This window comes from Zootoca vivipara, chromosome 1 (assembly GCF_965207765.1).
Source record: "Zootoca vivipara chromosome 1, rZooViv2.hap1.1, whole genome shotgun sequence".
NCBI lineage: Eukaryota > Metazoa > Chordata > Lepidosauria > Squamata > Lacertidae > Zootoca > Zootoca vivipara.
Window position 1 is genome coordinate 112,946,137 of NC_142582.1, and position 15,414 is coordinate 112,961,550.

Genomic DNA, 15,414 nt, shown 5'->3' on the forward strand with positions numbered 1-15,414 from the left:
AATAACACACACTACATTGGGATGACACAGCAGGGCGGCCTACAGACCACATGCACCTTGCTGTTTCCTGGGAGGCTTGTCAAATTAAAACAGCACGCACGTTACTTTCTCAAAATGAAGCAACCATGGATGGCAAAAGCAGCACTCATGGGCTGAAGCACAGCACTGCTTTGAGACAAACAAGCTCCTTCAGCATTCAATTTTATGAAGAGGAGTGAGGGTCACAGACTTTTCTACAGGTGAGAGAAGCTCCCTCGAATTCTGACAGGCTCAACACTAATGCCTCACAATTCCAACTATTACCAGTGAAAACACAAACGTAAATGTCCTCTGCTGTCAGGTTGGTATATAGGCAGTCATATGGAGACAAGGGAGATTTAAGATTTCTGCAGCTTTAAGAGGAGGCAATCCTGGGTGGAAGCGATGGCTAGAGCGATGACTCCGCCATCTTGTCCCCTCAGTTCTTCCTCCTTGTCGGAACTTGCTGTGGAGCAGAAGAGGCAGCAACTGGGGATGTAGTTTGAGCCGCAGGCTGGCAAAGGACTCACTCCTCTCTAATGCTATTTGCCACCATGTTTTCCTAGGGGCCATTTCAAGGGTGAGGTACATACTGGGGTTGAAGGAGAGGCATACCAGTTGTTGGGGGTGGTGAGAGGGAGTAGGCGTTGCGCATTGGACCTGCTTGTGGGCTTCCTGTAGGCATCTGGCTAAGCATTGTGGGAAACAGAATGCACCTTTATTACATATTTTTGAGATCGTTTATTATATCAAGTGGTACATTTTTAAAATATATCTAAATACATAAACTCCTGGTTAAAAACCTGACTTACCTCCATCCGTGCTTTGTAGAAATCCACATCGTGCAGTTTCTCTTTACACCGGACCAGCTCCATTTCAAGCCTCTCCACTCTGTTTGCTTTTTCTCTTAAGGAATCCAGTTCATCTCTATAGGCCCGAGTAGAGCGGGCATCTGCCATGAGGTTAATGTTCTGAGTTAAAACAAAAACCAAAAAAAGGAGAGAGAAAACTAGCACAGCAAAGTTTTAAAACACTTTAATGATGGACACTCATTTTATCTGTTTATGTAGAAACCTGTCCTGCCCCCATCCCCCATGTCTACCTGCCCTAAAAAATGGCTTGCAACACTAAAATACACACATAATGAAAAGAACTCCATAAAATGCACTAAACCACCATAAGAAAATGCTAAAGCCATAAAAAAGTGGGAGGGCATTGCAACAGATGGGTGCCACCCCTGGGGGAAAAAGCATACTTCCTGTTTATTTCATTATTTATTTTAAAGTCTTTCTAGGCTGCTTGATATTTAAAAAAACATATAAGTGATATCCAAAAATACAACATAAAAATAAAAGATCAGTATCACAAAGTTCATTGTCCTCTGCCACCACCGTTCCACAGCAACGGGAAATCTTGAGCATACGGTTCTGAACATGGAGTTTCTATGTAGCTAACATGACTAAGAGTCACTAACAGACTTCTCCTCCATGAATCTGTTTCATTCCTTTTTAGTCATTTAAGCAACTGCTTTGTCCACCATATCCTCTGACAGTTAACTTTTGGCATTCTATGCTTCAGGTAAAACTATCTGCTTAAGTTGTGAGTAACATGAATGCTTGCATACTTAATAGAAATAGGCCAAAAGAATTTAAGAGCGGCATTTCGGTAACAGTTGTTCAACAGCAGTACAGACTCCCTTGGAAGACCGTGGATTCTCCTTCATTTGAGGTTTTTAAGCAGGGGTGGAATGGTCATCAGTCATGGATGCTTTAGGTGAGATTCTTACATCGCAGGGGATTGGACTAGGTAAGGTAAAGGGTTAAGGACCCCTGGACAGTTAAGTCCAGTCAAAGGTGACTATGGGCTGCAGTGCTCATCTTGCTCTTCAGGCCGAGAAAGCCGGCGTTTGTCCACAGACAGCTTTCCGGGTCATGTGGCTAGCATGACTAAACTCCTTCTGGCGCAACGGAACACCATGACGGGAACCAGAGCGCACGGAAACACCGTTTACCTTCCCTCCGCAGCAGTACTTGTTTATCTACTCGCACTGGTATGCTTTTGAACTGCTAGGTTGGCAGGAGCTGGGACAGAGCAACGGGAGCTCACCCCATCGCGGGGATTCGAACTGGTAGGGCTGGAATGTAGCCACATTCCATTGCTCCACCCACTTTTGCCCCTGGCCCCTCCCACCACAGGCTTGAGGCTCTCACAAAGGAATGCTGCTCTTTGGCTGAAAAAAATGTTCCCCACCTCTGAACTGAATAGCTCTTCTGCATAATGCTGTAGATTTCCTTACCTCTTGTTTTATTTTCTGCAGTTCCAGGACTAGCTGATCTACTTCATGTCTTGTGTCAACAAGTTGCTCTGATTTTTCTTCCCTGAAGAGTTCATAAAAGTTGGTTAAGATCTTGCCACATCAGTCCCAAAAACCATTAATGCACCGTGAATATCCTAGCAAGACACATATCTAGACCTAGATGAGAAATGTGGCACTATTCAAGTTCTCTTGTTGCTAATTTACCAAATTTAGCAAGCACCAGATACCACTAAAAGAAGAAGAGAAGAAGAGTTTGGATTTGATATCCCGCTTTATCACTACCCTAAGGAGTCTCAAAGCGGCTAACATTCTCCTTTCCCTTCCTCCCCCACAACAAACACTCTGTGAATTGAGTGGGGCTGAGAGACTTTGAAGAAGTGGGACTAGCCCAAGGTCACCCAGCAGCTGCATGTGGAGGAGCAGAGACGCGAACCTGGTTCCCCAGATTACGAGTCCACTGCTCTTAACCACTACACCACACTGGCTCACACAAAGCAGTTTCAAACTACAGTATTTAAATAAGTCATTTAATTTTCCGGTGTATCAGCTACCATCCATTACCAACCAATAACAAAAAAAATGTATACATCAAAAAATAAAGAGAAGCGACAGTAACAACGACGAATGGGAAGGGGTAAGTAAAAATAGAAAAATAGAAGAAAAAGAGCAAGGCAAAATAAGGCTATCTGGTGTTACATCTTCATGGTGCTTCTTTTTTTTTTTTTAAGAACTCAGTGCCAGCTCTACCATTAGACAGAGTGGGACAGCTGGCTCAGGCTGTAGATCCCAAGGGGAGGGGAGGAAAGAGCTGCGTGCTGCAGATAACCTGGTATGTATGCCCCTCCACCCCAAGCTAACCAGCTGCCTTCAGGTGCAGTTGAGGCTGTTGTCCCACTGGCTCAGCTGCCAATGTTGCCAGATTCTGTACATGAACTGAACATGAATCACCCTTTGCCCCAGCCAGCAAAATGTATTGGGCTGGTCCTGCTAAAACTGCACACAGGGAAACAGCAGGACCATGAATAAAGACATGCATCTTTGTTAGCACATGAGTAGTTAGGACTCAGCTTCATGGGCTGTTGCTGGTGAGGGTTGAGGGATGCATGTGTGGCATGATAATGCAGCTTCTGGCAGCAGCCATGTCAAGTGAGGTGTGCAGGGCAGTCTCGAGCAGGTCGGCCGCCCTGGCGCTGAGGGGCGGAGATCACTCCGGCGCCCCTGCCTTCGCAGGGCGCAGCATGGTTTCCGCGCGACTTCGCCGTGCGGCGCCCAGCCTGCCGGCCCGGCGCCCTGGCTCACCGCGCCACCGGGGGTCTACCTAGAGCCAGCCCTGGAGGTGTGGCCTTCTGCCCTGAAGCATATAAATGCAGGAAAAGCTGCCTTGCCATCTATCTGTGTCATGTGATCATTCAAATATTAACAGCGACAACTTCCACCACTTTCCGTCCTTTTTTCTCTATACACCAGGGTTTCCCAAACTTGGGTCTCCAGCAGTTTTTGTACTACAATTCCCATTATCCCTGAGCAGGGGTCCTACTAGTTAGGGAAGATGGGAGTTGTAGTCCCAAAACAGCTGGAAATCCAAGTTTTGGAAACCCTGGTATATACATTTTTAAAAAGGCAGACTGTGCAAAGGCAAGAAAGTAGTGGGTTGCATGAGCATGTGTGCAAAAGCAGACTGAAAAACAAACGAACCCCAAATTGCTTTCTTCAGGAAGGCAGCAGGGGAGACTGAGCGCTCTGTTCTGTAAGCACAGCTAAATGTAGGACTTACCAGTACTGATCAATACACTGAATCTAAATGCTACAAACTGTGCATGCAGGTCTGTGTTATCGAAGGACACCAAGAGGCCAATAGTTCTCCAGCAGCTCCAGGGGCTTAGTGTCAGTACTTACAGCTCCTGCCTGATCCTCCTTAGTTTAGCCTTTGTGTCTGCCAGCTCCACAGACAGATGCTGTTTGTCCTCATTGGAGAGGCGGCTGGCTGGGTTTGGCGAAGAGGCTGGGCTGGAAGTTTTTAAAGGGCTGGGTGGCTGTTGGGATTGCAGGTAATCTCTCTCCTGAGTGAGATCTACAATGAGCTGGGAACAAACAAACAAAACAACCCATGTGAAGAATACAGCTTGCACATAGCTCCATTCATAAAAGGATCTCAGACTACTTTACGAAAGTCGATAAGATTTGGACACAGAAAGCTTTAGTTGCACAAGCACGGAAATCAAGTAAGCAGTGGGGCCAAGGGTTCCCCACATTCATGGCAAGCCATAATTCGGCTTATTGTGATGTGCAAAGCAGACCACTACGTCCCCATGTAATTGTCACACCTCCTTCTTTGTGCACACATATGGTAGAAAGCTGTACATTGTCTAAAATGAGTGCACAGCCAGTGAAATAGACAAATGCGCAATGATCAGAAGTCATGGTCCACCAAGGACTATGTAGTAGTAGTAGTAGTAGTAGTTGTTGTTGTTGTTAGTAGTAGTAGTAGTAGTAGTAGTAGTAGCATTTTAACTTAGGAACCATCCTTCACCCTAAGGTCTCAGGGCAGCTTACAGCAATTTAAAATGCATTAAAAGGAGTTAGAAAACTTAACAATTAAAAAAATGCAACCACAAAACAAGGGTGGGTCTTTAAAATACACATCTCAGCAGTCGATGGCTGGAGCTAAGAGTGCAGGGTACTTGCCAATTCCTACATGGAATTCTTTTTCCATTCAGAGTTCTGTAAACTTTTGAAGTGGTTGTTGAGATGGCTTATTATACAATTTGAGAACTATAACAACGTCATACGTCCTTAGGCTTCTTGGCCTTTTTCCTAGGCTAACGAATCCCAATCTCTTTTTGAGATCTGGGGAAACCTCCCCTTCTCTTCTTTTCAGTTACTACAATATAAGACGCTTCCTTATAAAGACCTTTATGTTAATGTAAACTGCTTCGTATTTGATATACAGCTTCTAACGAACACAGTGTGGAAAATAATATTGAGGTACATTTACAACAGCATGGGGGCAGTGGCCTTTACACTGCTTCCTAAAAATTCCATATTTGAACATAAAAAGACCAAGCTGGGCACGAGAAAGGGTCTTGTCATCCCTTACCCAAACCTACAGTGATATGAAGCAGATGCAGATTTACCACTAAATGTAGATCTGCCTCAAGTATGTACATTGGGGTGGGGGTGGGGGGAGAAGAGAACTGACTGGCACCTTGCAGCTTATCTCCCGCCTGCACGCTTTTCTCTCCACTGAGTTCCGATACCAAGACTGCACCCAACTGAAAAGTGTCAGGGGGAGGGGAAGAGCTAGGCTGGATCAAAAAAACGTTTCAGGAAAAAGTGTTGTAAACCTCATAATGGGAAATCACGTTGCCGAAAGATGGGACTCCACAGCACCATCTGGTGTCACGGTGTTACAAAGCGTTTAAAACCATTTTTCTTTACTGTACTAATGTAGCTGGGTCCCTAGGCTGTGGAGAGGCAAGATGAGAGAGAGAGCACTCACCCACATGTCCTTTTGCTCTTAAAACCAGCCCTCTAATCCCTCTCGTGATCCCTGATGTGATCAGGACAGATCCACATTTACAAGTTGGGCCCTACTGCTATCACATCTAGCCTGATCCAAGTGTATTTGGCAAGAATCAGGAGGAAGGCTTCTTAGGGTGCTAAGTCAAGTCAAGAGCAAAGAGTGCAGAGAGGGAATGAAAATAACTTGGTTGTCAAGAAGCAAGTCAGAACAAAGAACAAGGTGGTAAAATTGTGTTCTGTGCCACTGCAGACTGCAGATGGAGGCTGTTTTGTTTTGTTATTTTGTGCATAGTCCTGCACATAAAAAGCTCTCTGCCTGCAGTAATCTAGCATGCAAAAGAAAGAACTCCCTTCTCCCAGATGCGCTACTTTATCTCACACGGCCAACAGCAATAAGCAATAATAATGAGACAGCAAAGGCACAGATGAAATCCAGGCCTTTCCCGAGCTGTTTATTGGGCTTACTGGATAATTTTACCTGGGGAAGCATTCGAAAGTTAGGATCCTGCCCACACCTGCAGTCTGAAATGACACAGTCTAAAACTTTTATCGCCTCATTCTGCATATTGTGTAGAACACCTCAGATACAAGGTGAGCCAAGCAGAAACATCAAAGATTTCAGTACATCTGGCATAGTTTTTAACTAGGAAGCTGTGCTCTTCGTGTTATGGAAACACGCAGGTGGAAAACTTGAATTGTCAATTAAGACCATGGCCGAGAGAAACAGAGGCTTTATTTAGTGATTTAAAAAGACAGGCCCCAAACGGCCAGTGCTTGAAAGAAGAGATCAATATAAGAGCAAAAGGTTAACAGAAAAAGGAAAGCCTAGCACAATACTTCAAACAAACTGCATTGTCCTTAACATAAATAAAAAGCAATTCAAGATACATTATCCATACTTCTGTGCACTCATCTCTCTCATCAATCAGCCTCTTGAGATTGAAAACCATATTTCTGGAAAGAGACTCAAGTTCTTCTGGAGCCATATCTGGGAGCTCTAGCCACTGCAAGTCAAATACATTCTCCTGGTTATGAGTTACCTGAAATGAAGAAAGAAAAAGGCAGGAGATTTGTCTCTTTGTTGGAAGCTGTGCATGAGTTTTGCCTGAAGAGCAGCTTCACTCAAACAACCGTCACTTCCGACATTTGGGCCATGCTGGCTGGTTTTGATGGCAGCTGTAGTCCAAAACATTTGGAGAGCAACAAGGTTGGAGAAGGCTGCTGCACAGTAAGATCTGCAATTCTATTAGGCTGATTCTGCAAACATTGAGTCCCATTGACTCCAACAGGACTATTTCCTGTAAATAATGCCTAGGATTACAAGTTAATATTCACATTGCAACAGACTGCATTAGCTAATATCATATTTGCCTATATCATATGAAACCTTTTATATCATGGGCAGGCAAACTAAAGCCCGGGGGCCAGATCCAGCCCAATTACCTTCTAAATCCGGGCCGCGAACGGTCTGGGAATCAGCGTGTTTTTACATGAGTAAAATGTGTGCTTTTATTTAAAATGCATCTCTGGGTTATTTGTGGGGCATAGGAATTAGTTCATTCCCCCCCAATATATAGTCCAGCCCCCCACATGGTCTGAGGGACAGTGGACCGGCGCCCTGCTGAAAGTTTGCTGACCCCTGTTTTATATTGCTTTGGCAAATGACTCTTATTGAAATTGAAACTGTTGGCTTCCGCACAAATGTAAACTCCAATGAATGCAGAAAATGCTTCTAATCGTAGCTATCTAGAGGCAGGACAATAACCTCACAAAAGAGTGCATCCCACCATTTTGGAAAAGCACTTTGGAAGCTTAAGTTTTGGAAACTTAACCGTCCTTCTCCTCCTATTTGCAAGGGATTAAAGTGAATAAATCGAGTTTAGAGAACCATTAATACATTATCATTAAAATCTTCAAAAGCTTCTTGAGACATTGGCCTGGATCGCACATCATGGCAAGCCAAACTATGGATTATATCTGGACAGTGTTTATGTGCTGGCTTCCCAGACAGGAGCTCACACCCACTTTGATCCTTCCCTGTCCTTATAGTACAGCATAGCATGGCAGCTAAGCCAAAATTTGATTCAGTATGTCTTTCAAATTCAGAATCATGGTTAAGAGTTCTCCTTAACCGTGATCTAAATCACGGGATAAACTTTTGCTACACGTCATGGTTAAAGAGGCGAGATCTTAACTGTGATCCTGGGTTTGGACAACATGCAAAGCAAAGTCTCTGCCTTCCCTTTTAAGCCCAATCTTACTGACATCTCAAAGAAGGAGAGGAAGACTCATAAAGGATGGCAGAAACCTTTGCAAGTCTCTCCATTTCCCTTCTAAATCTCCCATCTCCCGCCTTAAACTGATGATTAAATCAATGAGCACTGCCCGGGCTAGCAGGGGCTGATAGGAACTGCAGACAGACAAAGTTTGGAAGATACCAGTTTGCAGAACGATGATCTACACATATTTTGCTCCTCTAACATTAACACAAAATAGTGCTATTATAGACCAACTGCTGCATTATTACTTAAGAGGTGCTCCAGTTGTTGTTTTTATGCCCACTTAGTATCTTTCTTTTGCATTTTCCATTTATAGCCCTAATACGGACAGGAAAAGCAAAACACTCATGAGCCAGAAAGCCATTATACAAATGCCACATGTACTCACAAACTCAATGAGAAATTAGAGGAAAGTCCACTGGAACACAAGAGAACAGGAACAAAGGAGTTGAGAATCTTACCTCTTGAATATGAGAAACTATTGCAGCCTGAGTTTCAATATCTAGTTGCTTTATCCTTTCAATGAATTCTTCTTTTCTTTCACACTATCAAGAGGAACAAAAAATGCACATCACATAATTGTTTATTAAGCACTGAAAATGCACTGCACCTTCATATATATATATATATATATATCCTGAACATTAGAGAGAGGGAATGATAAAACAAATGTGGCAGGGATATTTAATAGCTTGCATTGGTAATTAGCTTATTAGGTTTACTAATTATAACTATAGTACTAAATTAGGAGTAAACTTACCTGCACAGCACAACCCAAAACTAGGAGGAGCAGCTTTTTAATTTCATCCATACTTTTCCCTAGGAGATGAAAAATGACCGTTAAATATTAGAAAATCATTATGAAGATTATTAAAATGAAAAAGGTCAATGATTTCTAACAACGTATCCTCAGCAACATAGCATTAAAAAGGTAGCATATCTCTACATTTCAATTGTGATCACAGAACAAATTTTCTTTGCTTTTTAAAAGAAATGTTTCAGCTTTGAGATGATGTGTTTTCAGTTCATAGCTCTTGTAGCTGTTAAGAGGAAAAAACACCCCAAACCTCATCACTGTGAATTCTTTTTAAAACTCAAAGAACAAGCTGGCACAATTAGCAGTATATATAAATATGAAACCAATGAAAGGCAATGGATGGCTTTACTGCACTTAATGCAAATCAGTGCAAATTTATTTCTTTTTGCAGCAACACACAATTTGCTTTCCCCCAAGGTACTGGCATGTGTGTTCCTACCTACTTGCTAAAAAAAAGCAGTTTTCTGATTCAGCTGAGAATAAAGCACCTCGACTCTTCACACAGCTTCTTTTAGATATGATTAAAATGACTGCTGCTTCCCTGCAGTTTGTCCGCATGATGAAAAAGGTGCCATGAAATATCACTGCCTTGATCTATAACAAATAATCAGACTCATTTCAAGAGATCTGAACACATAAAAGCTGCCTTACAGGAGATGTTGTCACCTGCCTATCTACTGTACTGCCACACAGCCCGACCGGCATCAGCTCTCAAAGATCTGCGGCATAAGAAATTCCCTACCCTTGCTCTGGAAGGTCCTTTTAACTAGAGATGCCAGGTGTTGAACTTGTAATGCCCTGAATGCAAAGTGGTACTTTCTATTCTAAATCCTCAGAACAAAACCAGTCTGTGGAGAATGGTTCAAGATCACCAATAAGTTTCTTTGACCTAGTGGGTATCTGAACTCAAGTGTCTGGGTCAGAAAGACAGGCGCTTGGGAGAGAGCTGTTCCTTCAGCAGTGAAGCAGCTTAGACTGAGAACTTAGAAGGAAAATGGAGGCCAGAGCCAGCTCAGCCATTAGACAGACTGAGGTAGCTGCCTCAGGTGGCAGAAGCCCCTAAGGCAGCAGCCCTGGGGGAACTCCACCTGCCTCTGCCACCACTGAAGAAGCTGGCTGGAGATGATGGGGGATGATACACTACAACAACAGCTGGCCACCCAAGGTTGAAGAGCACTGCAAGTTTAGTGACAACCCTTAAGCTCCTGCTTGTCATGCTGTCTTCTGTGTTCCTGTGGCCCTGGGTGACATCGAGGCGGACAGAATCTGAGAGTTGGCCAGGAACCCAGAAAGGTGGTCCTGGGACCTTCACTCCCAGGACCTCCTGCAAGTGTGAAAATTTGCTCAGGGGGCTCCTTCTCTAAGGAGACCTCAGGTTTGAAGTCTGGGCAGGGCTGAACCCTGACACCAGGTCTTCAGTTCCAGCCCAACAAGCCAACTACTTCTTAGGCTTTCAACAGCTACATACCTGGCCTATCAGTGCTACAATGGTGGTAGCCAAGGAGACTGGAGAGAAGCAGGCCAAAAGAAGAAACAGAAAGGGTTTCCCAGGCAAGCAGTTGTATCAGTTTCTTCCTCTGGACGCGTGCTTATCACTTACACTGCCACTCTGGACTTGAGTTCTACTACTGGCAATGTCATTATGTGCATGCCATTCACGTAAGTGAAATTCATTCAACATTTAAAGGTTGTTCCCCCCTCCCCCCCGCATCTAAAGAAAGGCACCAAAATGTAAACGGTTTGTACGTGCAAATGATTTCCACTCCCACCAAATAATTTGGGCCTCCCAGTGAGTTTAAGTGCACAAAAGCTGTTGTGTAGCTGCAGGTGAGATAGCTGATCTGCTTAAGTGCTTTCCTGGATCGGGGCCAAAGTGTAGAGCGACCATCACAATATCAAGTCTTTATTTTACAGAAAATGCTCCCTTGACCGTATTCTTGTACTGCACTTCAATTATTCTTTTAAGACATGGATACAAAGACTCACGGGGTCCAGACCTGGGAAAAAACAGTTTGCTGCAATAATAACATTTCTACATTTGCTAAGGCTTTTTGTCTGTAGATGGTTATTGATATATAAGCTTGCATGGATTGCACCCAGGTGGCAATGAAGACCTGGTGAGGTTTACATGGGTCTGCCATGTAGCATTATTATTATTATTATTATTATTATTATTATTATTATTATTATCCCTGCATCTTCATCCAAAGGTTACTAGCTTGGGAACCAGGCATCCCCAAACCATTCCATTCCGTGTATATATTTTAGGTTGACATGCCTCCAGATGTTTTGGCCTACAACTCCCATGATCCCTAGCTAACAGGACCAGTGGTCAGGGGTAATGGGAACTGTAGTCCAAAACATCTGGAGGGCTGAAGTTTGGGGATGCCTGGTCTACACTGACTAGCAGTGTCTCTCCAGGGTTTTCAGATTGGGGACAATTCCAGCCTAATCTGGAGATGCCATGGATTGAAAACCTCCAAAGGAGATACTCTAGCCCTGAGCTACAGCCCTTTCCATGAGTGAGCCTTTGTCCAAAATATGTTGTCCCTTTGACTGTGATAGTATATGATCCTATCTACAGGAAACTGGAACAGAGTCAATCAATTATGCTAATGTAGATTTAACAAAAAGACACAGTAACCGAACTCCTAATCAACTTTGAGTAGAAATTCAGTATTGGGGGGGGGGCAGAGACAACCTTTCACCATTAAAAAAAATACTGGCAAGAGAAAAGGGCTGTTTTTATTTCTTGCTTACCCTAGAGTATATTTTAAGAATTCATCCAGTGTACATAAACTAGTTAAGTCCTTTGAACCGATTTCCAAGCCAAACTTTTTTTACAACATGGTTTAACAAAATGCTGGCATGCTAAACGGTCTTCCATATTACATTTCTATGGTTTGTTGCAATGTACAGCAGAATGATATCTATCCAACTGTAATTCACTGGTTACAGTTTATTCTCCTACCCCAATTTCTCTCCAATACAAAGCTGTTTAATACTGTTTTCCGCAATGCCTTCCTCAAAAGGTGGACGTTTCCATGCATGCAGACTGACCTTCACTAGCAGCTACTTTTAACACACAAAGATAAACTGTAGTTTAAGTAAAAGGGGTGTGGGGAGAGCTACATATTAAAAGCACTTCAAAATTTAGTGTATATTTTAAAGGCACGCAGTATACACAGTGATTTCAAGCACAGCACTTAACACCAAAAGACCAAGAAAGCTTTGACAGATGTTGTATGATTATAAGGCTAAGTTAAGCAGAACTCCTCTGCTCTTCGCAGCTTCTGTTTGAATGACTGATGCTTAAGTGACAGATGGTACAAAAGAATTCTTATTAGACATTAATGAGAAACAATTGCAGGCAAGTAAAAAATGCAGCAGACATGCAGTGAAGATGATGGCAGCTCTTTAAAAGATATCACCTGCTCCTGCCAAATGCTGATGAAGCTGATTGCATATCAAATGCTGCCTTGTATTACGTTACTTTGTTCCTGTGCATTTTGCTATGCTGAGCACCATCATATTTTATTATTTTAAGAGTTGCTTAGTGCCTTCTTGTGCTGCGTACCTGATAGGACCATGGCGTTTGAAGAATGTACACTTATGCTTCCAAGTACATTGCAGAACGGAACCAGGAAACATGGGCCACACAGTGGGTTAAACAAATATGCACAAACTGTTTGGTTTTGTCTAGACTGAGGTTTCAAAGGGTTTTAGGATTCAAGCCACTGGTTCTGCATTAGACGGTGTAATCAAACTCCTATAATAAAATACACACTAGCATACCCATGTTAACTACTCTGCTTGATTAAGGTCTTATAAGCCTTTGTGCATGCTTAAAAAAGGAGAAAATGGGGGTGCTTGATTCATTACATTGAGTAGTAAATATGCAGATTAAACGGATTATAAATGCATCCTTTCCATCACAATAAATCAAATTCAGGTTTACCATGTTATAAATTCTCTTCAATTGTTTGCCATATGTATTCTGAATATTTGAATCCTTGTGTACCTGTGCATGTAACTGCATACAGTGTTTGTATTTTGCCAGGAGGGGAAGTCATGGCTACAAGTCATGGTGTTTATTTATTTAGGGCATTTGTGGATTGCCATTTCTCCAAAGGAGCTCCACAGTCATTCTTTGCATTTTGGCACCAGGTTAAAAACCCATCTGCCTGGGCTTTTTAGCTATGTAATTCTTCTAAATGTTTTATATCCAAGAATGTTTTCCATATGTTCTTCTTGTTAACATTTTTGTTAATAGCTTTGAGCTGTTTTACAGGAAGAAATTCACAAATGCAAATATATAAATAAATGCAAACAAGTCCACTGCTGTGGAAACATAGTACAGTGGTACCTTGGTTTACAAATTTAATCTGTTCCAGAAGTCCTTTCTTAAACCAAGGTGTGCTTTCCCATAGCAGCGGGGGACTAAATTTACACTCAACAGGAAGTGGAACATGTTCTGCTTCCAAGGCAAAGTTCACAAACCAAAACACCTACTTCCAGGTTTGCAGTGTTCTTAATCCAAGTTGTTCATAAACTAAGCTGTTCTTAAACCAAGGTACCACTGTACTGTAGAGTTGGAAAGGACCGTGAGGGTCCTCTGGTCCAACCCCCTTCAATGCAGAAATCTTTTGCCCAACATGGGGCTTGGACCCACGACCCTGAGATTAAGAGTCTCATGTTCTTAAAAGAGTCTTAGCTGAGCTATATTAATTGTCTTACACTGCAAAATACTTTGATTTGTGTTATTGTACCTGCTGACCTTCTGTTGTTTAATGTGCTTGAAGTGTAGGTGGGTTCCCACGAGGCAAGACACAGTGATAACAGCAAGAACCTTTATTGAACTAACAGAACTGGTCAGCAGGGGCAAAGCAACTGCTTATATACACTTCTGGAGGCTTGGGCCACTCCCAATGTGATTGGCTGTCTAAACTTCCAAACTGCAAATCACGACTCGGAGTTTAAGGGCCAATGGCAGAAGCCCAAATCCTGAAGTGTTCTGTGATTGGATATAATGTATTGAATCAGAACACAGGGGCTCAGACTCCTTAGTCCAGCGTTTCTCAACCGGTGTTCCGCGGCACACTACTGTGCCGCGAAACACTGGCTGGTGTGCTGCGACGAGAAGGGCGATTTGCACTGTCACGTCGCTGACCCGCCGGAAAGGAAGTCGGCCGGGTCACGACGCGAGCATAGCTGCCAAGTTCTCCCTTTTTTTAAGGGAAATTCCCTTATGCTGAATAGGCTTCCTCGTGAGAAAAGGGAAAACTTGGCAGCTATGGACGCGAGGCGAGCACCCGCGTCGTGACCCGGCCGGCTTCCTTTCCGGTGGGTTAGTGTTGCTTATTGGCGGCCGCCAGGCATGTGACAATGCAAATCGCCCTCCTGGGGAGGAGGAGGCAGGCGGGGAAGGCTGCGCAGGGCTTCCCTTCGCCGGGCCAGAGCGGCGGCGGCTGCCTGGGGCGGCTGGGAGGGAGGCGGCGGCAGCTGCGCGCTTGTGTCTGCCCGCCTGGGGTCTGTCCCCGCTCGCTCCGCAGGCTCTGCGCCTGGTGGGTCCGCCTGGCTACCGCACAGCAGTTCTTCAGCGGCATGCTTTACGTCTCCCCTCCAAACTAAACTAAATATAGGGCAGCACAGAGTTGGTGTGCCGCGGGATTTTTTTTCATAGAAAAGTGTGCCGTGGCCCAAAAAAGGTTGAGAAACACTGCCTTAGTCCAGGCTCAAGCTCAGGGAAACATAGACCATTGAATACATAACAATGCTACTGTAACCTGCCCTGGAATCATCTGGTGCAGGGAGGGTTTAAAAATGTTCTAAATAAATAAATAAATATGGTCTCATGCTCTTGTTTTGGGCTTCTCTCTGGCCACTGGCCAGGGAGGCTAGATTAGATAGGGCTACTCTTGTGGTTCTTATTAAATTGATTTAAAACATTCTGCATGTATCGTGCCCTGGCTATGACCTTGCCCATGTAATAATAATAAAAAATCCAGATGGGAAAAAATGCAAGCACCTAAAATTTTTAATAACAAAATAATCAATATCAATGTAATCTCAAACAGCTAAAGGAAGACTTTGCCCCCACCCCCAAATTTACTACCTAATGAAAATGTAAATTGACTCATTTTCCTTCTTAACATATTTATCTCTGGTTGCACGTAATGTTCAATTGGAATTGATGTATCCTGCAATGGCTTTTCAGTACTTAAAACACCTCCCTGACTTTATTCATGCCTACTAATTTCATTTCAAGACAGTTGTGGAGGTGGGGAGGAAAAGACATTTTCTCTAAGTCAGAAAAAAGTAAAGAATAAAAAAAACAGCATTATTGTTCTGAAGCTATACAGAAAAGGCCACTTTTAAAAGGCAGGAAAAATATAAAGGAAATGTACAGAAAGGACCTTCTGGAATGCCCTCCCTTGAATAAATTGGAAGGCCCTTGAAAT

General features: G+C 43.3%; 1 protein-coding gene across 1 annotated transcript in view; it reads right to left on the reverse strand.

Moving 5' to 3' along the window:
* Nucleotides 1-15,414, reverse strand: part of CCDC88C (coiled-coil and HOOK domain protein 88C) — a 104,006-nt gene that overhangs the window by 43,403 nt on the left and 45,189 nt on the right. Inside the window, exons 5-10 of the mRNA XM_060272263.2 lie at nucleotides 8,897-8,955; nucleotides 8,598-8,681; nucleotides 6,757-6,897; nucleotides 4,232-4,416; nucleotides 2,315-2,396; nucleotides 831-989 (exon numbers count right to left, since the gene is read on the reverse strand). Coding sequence (XP_060128246.2) covers nucleotides 831-989; nucleotides 2,315-2,396; nucleotides 4,232-4,416; nucleotides 6,757-6,897; nucleotides 8,598-8,681; nucleotides 8,897-8,955 — 710 coding nt within the window. The remainder of the gene's footprint in view (nucleotides 1-830; nucleotides 990-2,314; nucleotides 2,397-4,231; nucleotides 4,417-6,756; nucleotides 6,898-8,597; nucleotides 8,682-8,896; nucleotides 8,956-15,414) is intronic.